Below are 18441 nucleotides of genomic sequence, written 5' to 3'. Positions count from 1 at the left end.
CCTTCTGACAAAAGCCACTGACGTCACCACTTAATGAAGCTAAGCTGCAGCTTAAAACACTCTGTACCTTTAAGAGTGCAAATGGGCAGAAGCCCCAGGAAGGGCTGGGGATGTGGGACAGATGTGGGACCGCGGTGGCCTTTACACTGGATACCCTGTAGGTTTGGTCTGTGGCTTAGGCCATTGCGGGAGGAGAGACCAAACAGCTGCTGTAAGCAGAGCTGTAAGAGATCCCAAGCTCAGAGTAGCCATTCTAATATCAAATAAAATCAATTTTTAACTAAAAGTCATCAAAAAAGATAAGGAAGGACACTTCATATTCATCAAAGGAAAAATCCACCAAGATGAACTCTCAATCCTAAATATCTATGCCCCAAATACAAGGGCACCTACATACGTAAAAGAAACCTTACTAAAGCTCAAAACACACATTGCACCTCACACAATAATAGTAGGAGATTTCAACACCCCACTCTCATCAATGGACAGGTCATGGAAACAGAAATTAAACAGAGACATAGACAGACTAAGAGAAGTCATGAGCGAAATGGACTTAACAGATATTTATAGAACATTCTACCCTAAAGCAAAAGGATATACCTTCTTCTCAGCTCCTCATGGTACTTTCTCCAAAATTGACCATATAATTGGTCAAAAAACGGGCCTCAACAGGTACAGAAAGATAGAAATAATCCCATGCGTGCTATCAGACCACCACGGCCTAAAGCTGGTCTTCAATAACAATAAGGGAAGAATGCCCACATATACGTGGAAATTGAACAATGCTCTACTCAATGATAACCTGATCAAGGAAGAAATAAAGAAAGAAATAAAAGACTTTTTAGAATTTAATGAAAATGAAGGTACAACATACCCAAACTTATGGGACACAATGAAAGCTGTGCTAAGAGGAAAACTCATAGCGCTGAGTGCCTGCAGAAAGAAACAGGAAAGAGCATATGTCAGCAGCTTGACAGCACACCTAAAAGCTCTAGAACAAAAAGAAGCAAATACAACCAGGAGGAGTAGAAGGCAGGAAATAATCAAACTCAGAGCTGAAATCAACCAAGTAGAAACAAAAAGGACCATAGAAAGAATCAACAGAACCAAAAGTTGGTTCTTTGAGAAAATCAACAAGATAGATAAATCCTTAGCCAGACTAACTAGAGGACCCAGAGAGTGTGTCCAAATTAACAAAATCAGAAATGAAAAGGGAGACATAACTACAGATTCAGAGGAAATTCAAAAAATCATCAGATCTTACTATAAAAGCCTATATTCAACAAAACTTGAAAATCTGCAGGAAATGGACAATTTCCGAGACAGATACCAGGTATCGAAGTTAAATCAGGAACAGATAAACCAGTTAAACAACCCCATAACTCCTAAGGAAATAGAAGCAGTCATTAAAGGTCTCTCAACCAAAAAGAGCCCAGGTCCAGACGGGTTTCGTGCAGAATTCTATCAGACCTTCATAGAAGACCTCATACCAATATTATCCAAACTATTCCACAAAATTGAAACAGATGGAGCACTACTGAATTCCTTCTACGAAGCCACAATTACTCTTATACCTAAACCACACAAAGACCCAACAAAGAAAGAGAACTTCAGACCAATTTCCCTTATGAATATCGACGCAAAAATACTCAATAAAATTCTGGCAAACCGAATCCAAGAGCACATCAAAACAATCATCCACCATGATCAAGTAGGCTTCATCCCAGGCATGCAGGGATGGTTTAATATACGGAAAACCATCAACGTGATCCATTATATAAACAAACTGAAAGAACAAAACCACATGATCATTTCATTAGATGCTGAGAAAGCATTTGACAAAATTCAACACCCCTTCATGATAAAAGTCCTGGAAAGAATAGGAATTCAAGGCCCATACCTAAACATAGTAAAAGCCATATACAGCAAACCAGTTGCTAACATTAAGCTAAATGGAGAGAAACTTGAAGCAATCCCACTAAAATCAGGGACTAGACAAGAAATCCTACTGAACAATTCAAATTAATTTCTTTAAAAAAAAATCACAATTAGGAAAAAAAGTTTATTAACTATAGATTAAGAAACCTAAGGGACCAATCAAATGTAATGAGAAAATCTTGTGTGGATCATGATTCAAATTAGGTATGAAAATAAAATTATTAAATGACTAGGGATATTTAAGTGCTGTAATTTGATATTATGGTCTCTTTGTTTTAAAGGTGTGATATGGTATCAAAAAAAGTCCTATACTTTAGAGATATGTAATTATCTAATCTTTACATTTATTTACAATGTAGTCTACAGGGGAGACAGTAAGGTAAGGGGAACAGACATAGAACAATGTTGACCACGTGTTGCTAGTTAATGGCTGCGGAAAATGGGTGACCTAGAGTTCCTGACAGTATTCCAGTTCTTTTCTGCTCTTCCTGAAATTCTCCATAATTAAACAACATAATAACTGAGTGCCAGGGTTGGAAAGAACCCTGGATAAGCCCCTTGAGTTATTTATTAGAAAAAAGAGAACTAAAAAGTTAACTGTCCTGTTCCCAAGCTAGTGTTATTTCTACGAAACCATGCTGTCTCCTTGTACATTACGGTTGCTAGGAGCAACACTCAGAGTCACCTCTAGCGTTAGCAGCGATGTTCTGTTGAGGAAGTTCCTCTGGCAATAGGAGATCTCAGAGCGGAAGCCTCCTTCTTGCTGAGCTTTCTTCCACCTAGATGAACACGTCAGAGGACAGCGGTCACCACAGCTCCTCCCCAGGCCCCTTTTCAGAGGGAGTAACCCACAGAAGGCTTAATAAAAATTACAGTCTGTTACAAAGAAGGGGCCTTGTTTACTGTACGTTTATGTAGTTTCCAACTGCAGTATTTTTACGTATAACAAACTGTTAAATTGCTCCAGATTTGAGAACTGTACATATAATAACAAGTATGCTGTTCTTAAAGACTCTGATAAAATAATATCCTGACGGATTAAAAACACTAAGAACAAGTTTAAATGTTAGAGCACAGTTTGAATGACAAAGATACATTTTTTAAAAGGTCAACCATTTCCGGTCACTGGCTATTGACAGCAACCAGGTAATTTCTTTACCCGAGATATGCATTGTAGATTGTGAGGTGATCCGAATCGGCCACAGCCAAAGATGACTTTGCAAGGTCTGCTTCATCCTTTCGACCAATTGGTGTGATGAAAGGAGACTTCTCTGTCATCACAGCCGCCAGGGTTGCCTGCCCATAAATATCACTCACCATTAAAGAAGTCTACACCCAAAGTTGTTTAAAGTCTAAACAATAAAACAATTACAATCAGGTTACCTGTTTCATATTTTCAATGCATTTAACATGGCTATCTTACAATTTCATAGCTTTTGGCTCAGTTCCTTTCATGGAACTCAGAAAACCTAATTATTTTTAGAATACCTCTGTGATTTAAGGAGGTATAGCACCGGATTCAGGAAAAACTGAAAACTCGTCCAAGGGATTATAGTCTGCAATCTCCAAACTGTAGCTCAGGCCGTTAGACTTCCGGATGGCCAGTTCTCACAGCTGCAGTGCCTTTCAGACCTAGGTTGGGCTCTTTTACATTTCCAAAGACACGGCTAAAAGCTGCCAAGCGGAGGGGGATGGGGAGGGCCGTCCCCAAACACTGATTGTGCAGTGCCTGGATGTTGGATTTCTCAGCTGCTATCATCTGAGGAATAAATTAGTGTTCCTTATAAACTAAACAACAATACAGCAGCAGCAGCAGTAAAGTTTCGGCTGGTGCTATGCCCAGAGGAAGGCTCAGTACTTACCCTGCACGCTTGAGGCCCTGGCGTCAATCCTCACATTAGTTTAAAAATGCATTGAAAATAAGAGGACTATACAACCATCTACTTGTTGCAAGGTTTCAGAGAAACGACAATGCAAACGGTACTTTCTGAACTGAGCAAGTTCGGGAAACCATCCCTGACTCCCTCCCAGAACACCCCAACCCCTGCTTTGTTATAGTTGCACTGGGAACTGAACCCACTGCTCCATGAACCCCAGGCAAACCCTCTGCTGAGCCACACCCCAGCCCCACATTTCCTTCTAACACTAGAGGAAAGGAGACAAGCAGACCCCATTCTCTGTGTCGAGCGGCCTTGATTTGTGCTCAAAACCACCACTTGACAATGCTGCAAAGGCACTGTAAGACCATACGCCAGAGATTCAGACAGACAAACAGAACTTATTTCTGAAGTAAACTGAGAAAATAGACTCAGAATTATTGGCTTAGGGAGAGAATTTGGATAAAGGAGGTTTCCACTGTACTGAAGTATATTGTATCAACAACTTCCTACACACGTTACATATTCAATTGAATCCATGTGTCAGCTGAGTTACTTAATGGTAACAACCTAGGCAGCCGAACTCACATACAGTGGTTTTCTATATGTAAGTAGGTAAGGAAATAGATTTTTAAGTATATTATTAGAAAAAGTTAAATATATTTGAAAATTCTCACCGGACATTCAGGTCCCCTATGTTTTAATGATAGCACAGTCATTGCATTTTGTTAAGAAATTAAAAGTTTAAACCTGTTTCCATCCCTTAATAACTTCCAACCTAATGGCACTTACCACTGGTTCAAGACAGCCAAATATGGCTCCGAAAATGAGCATCTTGCCGATTTTGACATTGACAGGCAAAGCGGCAAGGTGCTGGCCCAGGGGAGTCAGTTTGGGCTCACTGGGTTCACAGGCTCCAATTTTCCGGAGTAAATTCATTGCATTGCTGATGACTTGAGGCTGAGGAGGGTCTAAGGCTTTGGAGAGAAAGTCTTCAGGAGAGCCCAGATCACATTTCTGCAGTGTGAAGGAGATCGGAAGGAATCAGTGCTCCCCGGAGGCTACGCTGGGACTAAAGTAGGAATTTAACAGGATCTTGAGCAAATGTGTGAAGCCACCCTATAAGGTGAACATCATGGTGGAGTCTCTATGTTTTAGTTTCTTCAGTACTGAATCACTTAAGTACTTAGTTCTTCAGAACTAAGAATCAAGAGTACCTTCCAGTCTAGGAAGCCATTGGCCTAAGTGAGGTTCTCAGCCAGCAGGCTGACACTTGGGCTGGGGGAATCTTTGTTTTGGGGAGCTGTGCTGGATGTGAAGAGCTGTGGGGAATGTTGGGCTGCATCTCTCATTCTACACACTATACAGCAGCATAGAGCCGGGACAGTCATCAATGTGGAGACCATGGCCCCAGTCCCTGAGCAGGCAGTACTGTCCCACGAGACCACTGCTCAGGGTAGAAGGCTGTTTCTACCACCTTTCTCTACCACAGACGGACTACATAAAGATCAAAGCACAGTACAGACAGCAAACACACAGTACTTAAAAACAGAGGTTAAAAACACCCATGCTGTCAGATTTTTCCTAATAAAGTGTGGGAAAAAGCCACCACTATCACCACCACCACCACCACCACCACAACAACAAAACCCCTCACGTGCGGTCCTTTGGGATTACCATAATGTGAAGACATAGCTCCTCCAGAGGCACACGCAGGATTTCAGGTACAGAATACTCCAGAAAACCTTCAAATCTGAAAAAGGGATATATCACTGGTAATGCCACTGAGTGCTGCTGCTGTGTGTGTTGTCGATGTCTGCGCGGTGCCTACCTTTCTCTCGTGTACAGCCGGAAGCAGAAGCCGTCCCGGACCCTCCCAGCTCTCCCCTGGCGCTGCAGGGCACTAGCTTTACTGACAAAGGTCTCCACCAAGGAACTCATCTGGCTGCTTTCATGGTACCTAAAGGCAGGTTTCAGGAGACGATATGTGAGTAACTGATTTCCAGCAAACCCAGAGAGCTGGAAACATTGAACTTACTACTATTGTAACAAACATCCTTTGGGGGGGGGGCAGTCAGGGAGCTCAGGAGGGTCTCTCTATGTAGTCCTGGCTGTCCTGGATCCCACTACGTAGATGAGGATGTGAACTCACAGACCCACCTGCCCTTTCCTCCTGAGAGCAGAGAGTGTAGGTGTGCACTAGCACTGTGGCAGACAAACATTTCTGAAGTCATATTTCCTGATTAAATGGTTTTGTAAAGTGCCTACTCATATTGCCAAATAAAAATCATCTGCTACAAAAGAAAATGCTTAACTCATCTTTTCTCAAACTAATCTGACCATGGCACCTTTTTGTTTTAGTTAATACCTACTAATCACACAACAAGGTGTGCAGATTGAGAAGTGCTACTTGCCAGAAATGTTTCCTCTGAAGATACAATGGCTCATTTTAGAGCTGATTTCCTATTACATTGCTGTGGTTTTCTGATATTGGGGACTGTGTATAGACTACAATTAGCCATCCACTGTTTATGTAACATACCCTAAGACAGAGGGTAGAGCCATTTTGTGGAAGGTTCGGATTACTATATAAGGCATTTGCAATTACAAAACTTCATTGTCTTCATTAGTACACAAGGACCTGATGATTGGGGGCTTCCCCCCCAGATCAGAGATTTAAGTTCAGTCCCCCAAAGTCCACTCTATCATAGCCCCATAAATAATGCTTGTGTTAAACAATATATTTAACAAGCAAAAAAAGTATGTAAAAACTTACATTGTGAAATTCTGCCCAGACAGCACTTTTAAGTGGTGGTGCATTGACATTATTTTTGGTAAAATCCGAGGTATGAAATTCTGAAATTTATTCTCAGATATTTTAAATTCATCCACACTTTTGCTAAGGCTCTTTGCATTGGACAGAACTATGACCTTTGGGATCTGGATTTCCTTAACAGGATTCTGTAATTTCTCTAACAAAACCGAATGCTACAAATTTCCACTGTGAGAAAGTCAGACTTACTTATTTTCTTTTGTTCTTCCAGTGTCAATGACAAACACGACATCAGGAATCGTGATCCCCGTCTCTGCGATGTTTGTTGCTAAGACAATCTGCAAAGAAACAAGGATGGGAAGCATTTGGACAGCCCTGCTTTCTAAACTTTTGTTCTAGACAGAATTGATGAGTTTTAAAGGTTAATTTTAAGACAGTAGCAGTGTGAGGGACCAAATTAAGCCACTTTCCCACCTCCTGTGGCCAGGAGGGACTGCCCAGGGAAGGAGGGGGACGCCAACCCATCCACGGAACCTGTGACCTAAAATTTGTCCTATCTACAAGATGTGCAGGGATAAAGGGATAAGGCAGAGACTGAGGGAATGGCCAACCAATGACTGCCCAACTTGACCCACCCAATAGGAAAGAGCCAGCCCCTTACACTGTTAATGATACTCTGCTGCGCTTGCAGACAGGAGCCTAGCACAACTGTCTCCTGAGAGACTTCATCCAACTGCTGCTGCTGAAAACAGATGCAGAGACCTACAGCCAAACAATCGGTGGAGCGTGGGGAGTTTTATAGAGGAGTCAGGAAGGAATGAGGGAGCTGGAGGGGTCAAGGACACCACAGAAGACCTACAGAGTCAACTAACCCGGGGCCATGGCAGCTCACAGAGACTGAGCCACCAACCAGAGTATGCACAGGCTGGACAAAGGCCCTGCACATGTGTAGCACACGTGTAACTTGGTCTTCATGTGAGTCCCCTAACAATTGTAGCAGGGACTATGACTCTGTTGCCTGTCTTTGGATCCCTTTCCCCTGGCTGGGCTGCCTTGTCTAGTTCAGTGGGAGAGATGTGCTAAGGCAGGTTGGTGCCCTTACAACGTTCCCCCTTCTCTGAGGAGAGGGGAGTGGGGGTGGGGGGAGAGGTATGTGAGGGTGGGAATGGGAGGAGAGGAGGAAGAGGGGACTATGATCAGGATGCAAAATGAATAAATGAAAATTAAAAAGAAAGCCACTTTCTTTTAGCCCCAAAATTTCGACTGTTTTGTTGCATAATTTTAATTTGCTTTACAGTTTTATCAGTTCAGTTTAATGAGGTTGTTAGATTTAATTCATTTTTAATCATGTGTATGTACGTGTCTGTGTTTGAGGAGTGTCAGTGCCTAAGCAGGCCAACTCTGCCTCCCTCTGGAGTTACAGGTTCTGAGCCACCTGTAGTGGCCGCTGGGAAGAAACCTTGAGTCTGCAACAGCAGTATGGCGTTTTAACTGCTGAACCATCTCTCCAGCCCCTGGTACAGACTTCTGCTACAGGTGTTTGAACCTGTTTCTGATTAGAGTGTGGCTCAGCCCTTAGCACACACCTTTAATCCCTCTGGCTGGAACACAGACACTCCCTTCCTTAGTACTCACCTTTAATCCTAGACAATGAAGGGAAAGTTAAGTTTGTGGAAGGAAGTACCCATGTTTGAAAGTGATGTCAAATTGAGTGGCAGAAAAAGTGAAGCATCAGAGAAAGGCTTGACAGAATAGGATCTGCCCAACTCTCACAAGAAGAGAGAGGAAAGGAAAGCGACTTAAGGGGGAGCAGACAGTACAGGAGGAAGGGAGTGCCCTATAGGAATACAGTAGAGTTCATGGAGAGCAGTACAGTAGGGTTGAGAGGGAGGAGGAAGGAGATAGAGGAAGAGGAGGAGATGGAGGAGGAGGAACAGGAAGAAGAGAAGGAAGAGGAAGAAGAGGAGGAAGAGGGGGAAGAAGAGGAAGAAGAGGAGGAAGAGGGGGAGGAAGGGGAGGAAGAGGAAGAGGAAGAAGAGGGGGAAGAAGAGGGGGAGGAGGGGGAGGAGAAGGGGAAGGAGGAGAAAGAAGAGGAAGAAGAGGAGGAGGAAGGGGAGGAGGAAGGGGAGGAGGAAGAGGAGGAAGAGGAGGAGGAAGAGGAGGAAGAGGAGGAAGAAGAGGAAGAAGAGGAGGAAGAAGAAGGGGAGGAGGAGGAGGAGGAGGAGGAGGAGGAGGAGGAGGAGGAGGAGGAGGAGGTGGTGGTGGTGGTGGCAGCGGCGGCGGCGGTGGTGGCGGTTACAGCAGCAGCTTTACTGGGAGAGAGAACCAGTTGGATGGGCACAGGTGAAGAAGACAGAACAAGCCAGAGAAGGAGTAGGAGGCAGACAATTAGAACAGATTGCTAGAGTTAGTGTGAGGCTAAGAGCAGAGCAATTCAGAGGCAGAGAGAAGCCAGATTGAACCAGTCAGCTGGGAGAGGAGTCTGAGCCAGAAGAGCTGAGTTGAAGCAGCCAGCCAGAGTTCCGAAGGAAAAAAGGGTGAGCTTATTCAGCAGCAAGTCTGAGGCCCAGATTAGATTGTACAAAGGCTAGGAGCCTCCAGGACGAGGACTAGGTTAGCAACGAGGCAGTAAGTCTCCCAGACAACAATTACAACAGGAAAAATACAAGATACATTTACAGATTTCTACTACAACAAAACCATCACTCCCGAAGTTCTAGTCAGTCAACTTAAAATTCACAGTGGCTCTGGGACCTGGGTCAGAGAATTCAGTTCAATATGACCCTATACGATCAATTACTAGGAAAGAAGAGAAATTACTGACAAGAATGGGGTGATTGTCTTGGTCCTGCTACTTCCCAGCTTCAGCAAGCCCCTCCCTTCACCCCTGGACTCAGTACCTGAGCTGTAAGTAAGGAGGCGTATGCACACGATAAAGTCTACGTCAAGTCCCTAAAGCACTGCTCCTTCCTAATGGCTGTTTCTGCACGACTGCAGTTCCCAGGTTATCGAGCTTCCTGGAAGCTATGTAGCCACTCTACTTTTGGCAGTGCTAAGATTCTTTTGTTAAGCTGAACTCTTCAAACAAACTCTCTCTTATAGGGAAGCAGATGTTAGAGATCAGAGCACAAGTCAGGATCCCTTGAGTTCTTAGGACCCAGTCAGTAACCACCAGATTAATAATAATAATAAAAAAAAGTGAAGTTGAATGGTGGTCAGTTTAGGGAGGACCCTGCTCTTGTGTATCGGTCAGGCTGGTTCTGACGTCCCTCCCACTTCCCAAAGTGTTCCACAATGTAACTATGTTGTTTTTAACAATTTCTTCTGGGAGAAGATTCAAAACCTGGGGAATTCTTTGTCAAGAATCTCTTCATTCAGAGTCATGATCAGAGAGCATCAAGTATTTCCATAAATTAAGGGCTGTGAGCTATCATTAGAAATTAAAGGACAGGGCTGGGAACATAGCTCAATGGCAGAACACTTACATAGAATGAGCACTGTTCTGGTTTCAATTATTAGCACAGTAACACATGGAATGGATGATTAAAGCTTAAGGAAACAGCCTAGAGAATGAGTCCTCTCAGGACTTCAAAAGCTCTTGATATCCAATCTCCTTCATGATGCATCCTCCCTCCCCGCCCCCTCTCTCTGAGACAGTCTCTCTGGCTGTTCCAGAATTCACTATGTAGACAAGTCTAGACTTGAACTCAGGGATCTACCTGCCTCTTCCTCACAGTGTTGGGATTAAAGGAATGAGCTACCATGCCTGGCTCATGATGCTTTCTTAGGACAAAGTAGTCTTTTTTCCTTTTACATTCTTCTTGACTTTTCAAGACAAGGTTCCTGTATGTAGCCTGGTTGTTCTGGAATTAGTTCTGTAGACTAAGCTGGCCTTGAACTCACAGAGATCTGTCTGCGTCTGCCTCCGCCTCCTGAGTGCAGGGATCAAAGGTGTGCACCACCTCTACCTGGCCATTTTTTTCCTTTTATACATGCATATATTTTTTTGGTCCTTTTTTTTTTTTTTCGGAGCTGGGGACCGAACCCAGGGCCTTGCGCTTCCTAGGTAAGCGCTCTAACCACTGAGCTAAATCCCCAGCCCCCATTTTTTTCCTTTTAAAAAACAATATACACACACCACATTTCACAACCACTACTCTGCTCGAATGTCTTATCTATTTACTAGGACATAATGTATTAAAATGTCTGAATTAAAAACTATTTTTAAAAGACTTTTCTATGTGTATGGCTGTGCACATGTGATGTGAGTTGAAGATGCCCAGGGAGGTTACAGGCTTTGAAGGAGTCCCAGGGAGTTGTGAGCTACCAGTGTGGGTGCTGAGAACCAAATTGTGGTCATACGCTCTTAATCACTGGCCATCTCTCCAGCCCCGAATGCCTGACATTTAATATTAGGTTCACTTTGATTATTACACTGAGCTGCAGGCCACTTGAAGTTGGTCATCTAACCAGCACCAACTCATTTCATGGCATATTCTCACACCACACATATTCGAGACGTGACTTTACCTTCCTGACCCCTGGAGGGGGAAGCATGAAAGCTGCCGCTTGATCCTGAGTTGAGAGAACGGAGTGCAGAGCTATAAGTTGATATCTGAAAGTTAAAATCATAGTTCTTAGCAAGAGCTTCTCTTTAGAAGACACTGCAAGGAATAACAAAAGTTAGGTACATATAGAAAGCAACTTTTAATGTTTGATTATGAAAAAAATTAAACAAACAAAATTTCACAGAGCAGTCTAATGCGGTCCCACCTCTAGAGGAGGGAAGCCAATGTGAGCAAATAGGAGGCTCCTCTCCTCTGAAATGCCTGGGGCTGTAAGTGTCCCAGAGTCTGAGTTTTGGACTGTTTGATTAGGTAAGCTTATTATGTGAAATATGAGTATACGATAACCACGACAAGAGTAAAAAACTATTACAGAACAGATAATTGCCTATTTAAATAGATATGGTACCAAAATTTTGGTAGCTTTTGGAAGACCCAGTGGGTCAGGAGCTATAATATAATTAACTACAGGATTCTTGGTTCAGATTAAAAACAAACATAGAAATGTAGATACTGTACCTACAAATTTCCACCAGATAAAAATAAACAAACCAACAATCTCCATGAACAACTGTCGAGATTTAAAACAAACGTGTTTGTGTGTTTGCTGTACATTTCTCTGTGCACGGTGTGTATGTAGTAAATGTGTTTGTGTGTTTGCTGTACATTTCTCTGTGCACAGTGTGTATGTAGTAAATGTGTCTGTGTGTTTGCTGTACATTTCTCTGTGCACGGTGTGTATGTAGTAAATGTGTCTGTGTGTTTGCTGTACATTTCTCTGTGCACGGTGTGTATGTAGTAAATGTGTCTGTGTGTTTGCTGTACATATCTCTGTGCACGGTGTGTATGTAGTAAACACGTCTGTGTGTTTGCTGTACATATCTCTGTGCACGGTGTGTATGTAGTAAATGTGTCTGTGTGTTTGCTGTACATTTCTCTGTGCACGGTGTGTATGTAGTAAACACGTCTGTGTGTTTGCTGTACATATCTCTGTGCACGGTGTGTATGTAGTAAACACGTCTGTGTGTTTGCTGTACATATCTCTGTGCACGGTGTGTATGTAGTAAATGTGTCTGTGTGTTTGCTGTACATATCTCTGTGCACGGTGTGTATGTAGTAAATGTGTCTGTGTGTTTGCTGTACATATCTCTGTGCACGGTGTGTATGTAGTAAATGTGTCTGTGTGTTTGCTGTACATTTCTCTGTGCACGGTGTGTATGTAGTAAATGTGTCTGTGTGTTTGCTATACACTTCTCTGTGCACGGTGTGCATGTAGTTTCTGTGGAGGTCAGAAAAGGGCGTCAGACCCCTGGAACTGGAGTTACACATAGGTATTAGCTGTCAGGTGGGTGCTGCCAACTGAACCCGAGTCCCCTGAAGAACAGTCAGGGCCCCTGCATACTGGGCCAGCCCTAGCTAGCCCAGGTCTAGCCAGCCCTGCATCAACCGTTTTAACTGAACTTGAAAGCATGAAAGTTCTGAGCCAGAGTTTTAATGGATCAGATCCCCAGTTTTAAGACTACAAAGAATTTAGTGAAGATTTGTAGTTACCGCTCAGAATAAAATCTTCTGTCATTTGATAGGAGATCATACAACTGTTGAATGTGAGCAAGGCCAGGTAAGAAGATCAATACTGCTCCTTCAATATTTCTGAACTGAGGACTTTTGTCTGAAAATTTAAAAGGTAAAATGTTCAAAATAAGATAGGAACCAGCATGTACAATATTAATACATGCCTCTGGCTGGTAGAAGTATTTTATTAAAACAAATAGAAAGATACCTAAGTATACAAGAAGCTCCAAAATGAGGTCCAGGTTGATTTTGTGAGGGTTCATGTAGAGGACAGCATACTGAGTACGGCTACTGTACTTCTGGTAGAACGGACTTAATTCAGGACTCGCTCCACTCTGAACTGGGATGCATTCCTAAGAGAAAACCCGGACCAGAGGAAGCTGAAACTCACTGTATTTCTGGCCTGCAGCTGTAGTGCAGGGGGAGAGTGTTTGCAATTAGCTCGAGTGGGAGGTCCTGGGTTCAATTCCCACAACTGCAAACAACAGCTCAAATCAAAAACAGAAACAACAGGGTGCTGCCTTTACCATGCAAATTAAGTCCTTACCGTTGCCATTATTGCTAAAATACAGCAGATCAATTACTTAAGTATGCTTGAAACATACTTGACTCCCTGGGCGAGTCAGGAACTCACAGACTCAAGGATTCCTCACAGCCCATTCTGAGTAACTGGGGCTGCAGGTCAGTGTCACTATGACCCACTTAGTCGAAGAAATGGGAGGAAGAATGTGAAATCTCATCATTCTCCCATACTTTCCTTACGAACAGCAAAAGCCTATGTTTACCTTTCCACACTCAGATAGCAATAACCGTAGAAAACCACACTGCACTCCTATGTGCATTCTTCTGTACAGTAGGAAAGCGTTCAGGCCATTGTCTGCAGCAGCTTTAAGGCAGTTTACACCTGTTCACCCTTTCTGCACTCTCCCTTGGCTACCGAGATCTCATGAACCATCTGAAATATGCTTCTAAGCCTTTCTTCAGTTTTCAGCTTTTATCTAAGTTTTTATGGGGTTTTACAGAAAACCCCATACATTATTTTTTGGCTTATCTGTTTAATTTAAAGGTAGATCAACTTTGTGTTTCCAGCGGTTTGTATCGCTGCACGCAATACAAAGCGAGAAGCACAGATGTAGCGGAGAGACTGGATCTGGTAACATTGCTTCCGGGTAATTCTGCAATTACAAAATTGCTGTCAACTCTCTAGCCTTGAGCAGTTTTATTACTCATCTAATCTTGCCTCCTGCCAAGCACAGGCTGCTAACAACCCAAACGCCAAGGTGCTGACTTAGGACAGCACTCTCTCCTGAGTCACAGCAGGAAGAAATCACTAGCAATGCATTCACAAGCTTTCTGCATGTTCCTTTGTATTCATGTAGTCCTGGAGTCTACATCTATCTAATGGGCCCAAATAGTATAAAAGACTATTAAAATATCAGAAATTAAGGACTAAAGTCTTTGAAACAAGATTAAAAACAGTCTTTAAAATTTGCTTATGCTCACAACTGTTACCGGATTCACGGTGTTCTACCGACACACAACTTCAAACTCCCGGGGCAGGCTGTAGTCTGAAGTTACTGCATCTTTCAGGGTATTTTCTTTTTACCTGATACTTTTTGATTCCCCCGGCTTTACTTGTAACATTAATGGTAATTTCTTCCTCCTCCTCCAGAAACTTCTGACAATACTCAGAATCCTTCTCCAATATGAAGCCTGTTTCTTCTACTATGTCTTCCAGATGAAAAACCTGCAGATAAGGCGAATAGTGTGTTCACCGTCACTCCAGCAACCAGAACGCAGAGAACACTGTCTTGTGAATGTCACTAGACTAAGCTAGGATGAGGACAAGCTTTCTGTCAGTATGACAGGGATTGAAATGTGGAATTCATGTAAAAGGCTCTGGTGCTAAAGGCTTACAGATGACACTTCCCCATCCTCCCCACCCTCAGGAAAGCACCAGCCACTCGACCAACCGTCAAGGCCTTCTCTGGGCCCTGCCTGAGAGTCTAGGAACTAGTTTTGGGCTTAAAATAAAGTGCCAATGCTCTGGGAGACTGATACGAATGGTTTCTGCCTACACTACACACACACACACACACACACACACACACACACACACACACACACACACACACACTAGAGATAAAGTAGATTTACCTCAACAGGGTAGCTTCTTCCTGAAATTCTGAGAATAGGACAGTGTGTGAAGTACGTGGAGAACTTGTCGCTGTCCACGGTGGCGCTCATCAGAATCAAGTGTAGGTCAGAACGTTTCTGTAAAATTTCCTTCAGGATAACGAGCAGGAAATCTGACTGGACGCTTCTCTCATGGACCTAACGGGAAACCAACCCAAAATCAACCACATGTGGGGGCTGAGAATAAATAATCTGATGCTTGAATCCACTCCCAGTTAATGTGTGCATATATACAGTCAGGACATGCTGGGTGAGGAAGCTGGATGTTCAAATAAGGCTAATCTTCAGAACTAAACTGACGTTTATTCTCTTAGGGCTGAAGTCTGGGATGGGAATTAGCATGCAAATAACAGTAGCAGTAGGACTGCCTTGGAGATGCTTTGGAAATCCTCCACACTAGCTAACGAGATCAGACTAGCTCCCAGAGTTCTCTTAGAAGTAAGCTTGACTCCTAACGCTCTGGTGTTCACACAAAAGCACATCGTTACCACTACAGAAGACAGATCCTCGGTCTGTCTACTAAGTAAAAATACGAGTTGAGCAGTAGGAGGCCGACCAGGTCTTTATCATTGTCCGGAAAAAGGATTTTCCTGCCCTTCTGACACATACATCCAAAGAGGGCCTCTCCACTTACTACAACACACAGATGACGTAAGGAGGACCCTAACCCTGCTACACGGTATTATACGTATGCTGCCAGAAGGTAACAAGCATTTGCTACCTGTGTTCTAACCTTCCATGTTTCTGTCCGAATTTGTAACAAAGAGGAAGTACATCAAGATAGTCAGCAACTTTCACAGTTGGCTTGGAAGGCAGACACTACTACTTAGGCATTCAAGCCTGGGGACCAAGACCCTGGATTCATCTCGGTTTGACCATTATACTATGACTTTGGGCAAGTATAGAAATGTCTCTGGGTCTATTTATTCCTCCATGTGACATAGAGTTATGTGACAATCAAATGGCACAGTGCAAAGCTCAGAGAACACAGCCTAACGAGCGAGCAGTTAAGGACCTTGCTTGTAGCATATGCTGAGTTTTAAAAAAGCAATTCAGACAGAAAGTACTGTCTATACTGTAAGAGAACTTGCTGAAAGCTGATGTATGAGTCTGAGTGGTGGCACAGACGGAGAAAAATAGGATAAGAAAGGGAAGAAAAAGTAGTTAGGTCAAGGGACAGACCTGAGTATCAAATCACGGCGATGAGTGCATAAAGCCATGGGTTCAATTCCTGGTACCCAGAATAAACAAACAAGGGCAGGGAGAAATGGCTCGGTGGTTAGCAGTACTGGCTGCTCTTGCGCTCCAGCACCAAAACGTAACTCTAGTTGTAGGGAATCTGATGCCCTCCTTTGGCCTCTGCAGGCCCCAGGCATGTATATGGTGCACAGACATGTATGAATCCAAAACAGCCACACACACCCACCCCTCTCCTCACGAAAGATTAAAAAACCCAGAGTGTCAAGAGGGTTCATAATATAGTTCAGGAACTAAAATAAAAATAATGACGTGGGCCCTGGGGTGGGAATACATAAGAGATAAAGCTAGAGAGGTACCCAGTGACAGTCATGTAAACCATGCAACCTTAATAAGGAGTTGAGGCTTCAGCCTAATGAATCTAAATCATAAAGCAGAATCATGTGGTCTAAGTCTTATCTATGTAACTCGGAAAACAGGAGCCACAACAAGCAAACTGGAGAGGGCTGTTCAAGAAGGCGCACGCCTGGAACCTGAGGTGAGCTCAAGGCCACTCTGAGATGTGTAGACTCTATGTCACAGAAAAAAAAAAAAAAAAAAAAAAAAAAGCAACTCTGAACTCTGGGTACAATGCAGAGAATGAAAGCAGGAAGTTAAATCATGAGACGCAGCTGTGGTAACTCGAGATACTGGTGACCCTTATAAGGAGTAACATCAATAAATGTGGAGAAAAGTGGGTGGATTTGAAGGAAAACAAACGTAACTATGAGGCTGATTAAGGGGGACACGGCCTTAGGTTGGGTGATTTTTATTTTGGTGGCCTGAGAGTAATGGTGGGGCTCCCTCAAGGAGTGGTGTATGTTACAAGGATCAGCAGGGAAGGACAGTGACCCTGAAGTTCCCACAACTCAAAGCCTCTAGAAGGCAGCTGGAGACCTATGTCTGAAGGTCATGGAGACCCTGCGGATCCCCGAGACTTAGACAATGCCATCAGAAAGATGAAGATGAACTGCAGTCAGGACTGTAAACAAGATCATACACTAGAGCTCATAAAAACACATGGCATAAGTACACCTCCTACTGTGGTCAGAAACGGAGCGTGAACATAGCCAGAAAGGAAGGGACTTGGACCACACCAACTATAAACTCCAGGAAAGCACACAGTCTGTAGTAACAGCCAGAAGAGGCTCTGCCCTCAGAGCCCTGTGTCAGATAACAAACTGTCCCACATCTCTCCATTCCTTAAGTGCTGATCAATTCCACTGGGACTCTTATTTATTTATTTTTTTAAAGATTTTTACTTTTTAAAGATTTTTATTTTATGTGTATGAGGGTTTTTGTCTGAATGTGTGCCTGGTGCCTGAGGAGGCCAGAAGCGTTGTGTCAGATCCCTTGGAAGAGGAGTTACCGATGTGATCTGCCATGTGGGTGCTAAGAACTGAATATGGCTCCCCTGGAAGGGCTTCAGTGCTCTTAACCTCTAAGGCCCAGATTTTTGTTTTGAATTCTGTGTCTTTGTTGGGGAATGTGCAAGGAGTGCAGTTGGCCATAGAGGCCATATGGGTGCTGGGAATGGAACCTAAGTCTTCTGTAAGAGCAGTGATAGCTCTTACCTGCCGAGCCTCCGCTCCAGCCCCTCCCTGGGACTTGTTTACTCTGTTGCTCAAGAGGCTGATGGTGTCAGACCGAAGCTTGACAAAGTTAATTGCCTTAGTCAGTATCAGACCATCAAAGAACACAGCTTCTGCAAGCTGGTCTGGATTTTTAAATTAGCATTCACTCTGTTCTGTCTTTAAAAGAATTTTCTGCTAACTATCTAGGTTCCAAGAGAACTCACTCTCTGATCTAATACAATTTTTCATTGATGGATACACTAGCACGTTGGCTCATCTTAACCCTTGATGATACTTAGAGAAATTTAGGTTTCGGCCTGAAAGGCAATAATACAGACATCTGTATCCCATGGAGAACTGTATCTCTATCTTGTGCATCCTGGATAACTCTTCCATGGGTAAGCCAATAGCCACCCAGCTTCTTTCTAACACCTTAGTGCAATACGCTACCTGCCCCGCAAGGAAAAAAACTCCTCAAAGAAAAATTAATCCATTTCACTTACTTACTAGCAGAATATTGATTAGATTTAAAATTGTCTTCACCTAAATTTGTCTAACAAGAAAATCGGTAAATAAGCAGAAGACATGGACTCTACAGTACTGTAAAGCCCTTTGAAGATCACGTGCTTCGATGAAGCAACACGAGAGATCCACCAACTAACAGACATGCCAAATCACACCAAAATATGAATTAAGCCACCAAACCGTCT

At 43.2% G+C, this 18441-nt stretch overlaps 1 protein-coding gene across 2 annotated transcripts in view; it reads right to left on the bottom strand.

Annotated features, from left to right (window-relative positions):
- Dhx29 (DExH-box helicase 29) overlaps window positions 1-18441 on the bottom strand; it is a 45798-nt gene that overhangs the window by 5381 nt on the left and 21976 nt on the right. For both annotated transcript variants that reach the window (XM_087613489.1, NM_001427514.1), the window contains 11 exon segments: window positions 14883-15059; window positions 14332-14472; window positions 12934-13078; window positions 12705-12822; window positions 11119-11203; window positions 6838-6926; window positions 5647-5775; window positions 5493-5568; window positions 4608-4832; window positions 3098-3234; window positions 2624-2717 (listed from right to left, as the gene is read on the bottom strand). In XM_087613489.1, coding sequence (XP_087469615.1) covers window positions 2624-2717; window positions 3098-3234; window positions 4608-4832; window positions 5493-5568; window positions 5647-5775; window positions 6838-6926; window positions 11119-11203; window positions 12705-12822; window positions 12934-13078; window positions 14332-14472; window positions 14883-15059 — 1416 coding nt within the window.

The sequence above is a fragment of the Rattus norvegicus genome, chromosome 2 (assembly GCF_021556685.1).
Source record: "Rattus norvegicus strain SHRSP/BbbUtx chromosome 2, alternate assembly SHRSP_T2T, whole genome shotgun sequence".
NCBI classification, from domain to species: domain Eukaryota; kingdom Metazoa; phylum Chordata; class Mammalia; order Rodentia; family Muridae; genus Rattus; species Rattus norvegicus.
This window is presented reverse-complemented; position numbering and strand designations above follow the sequence as displayed.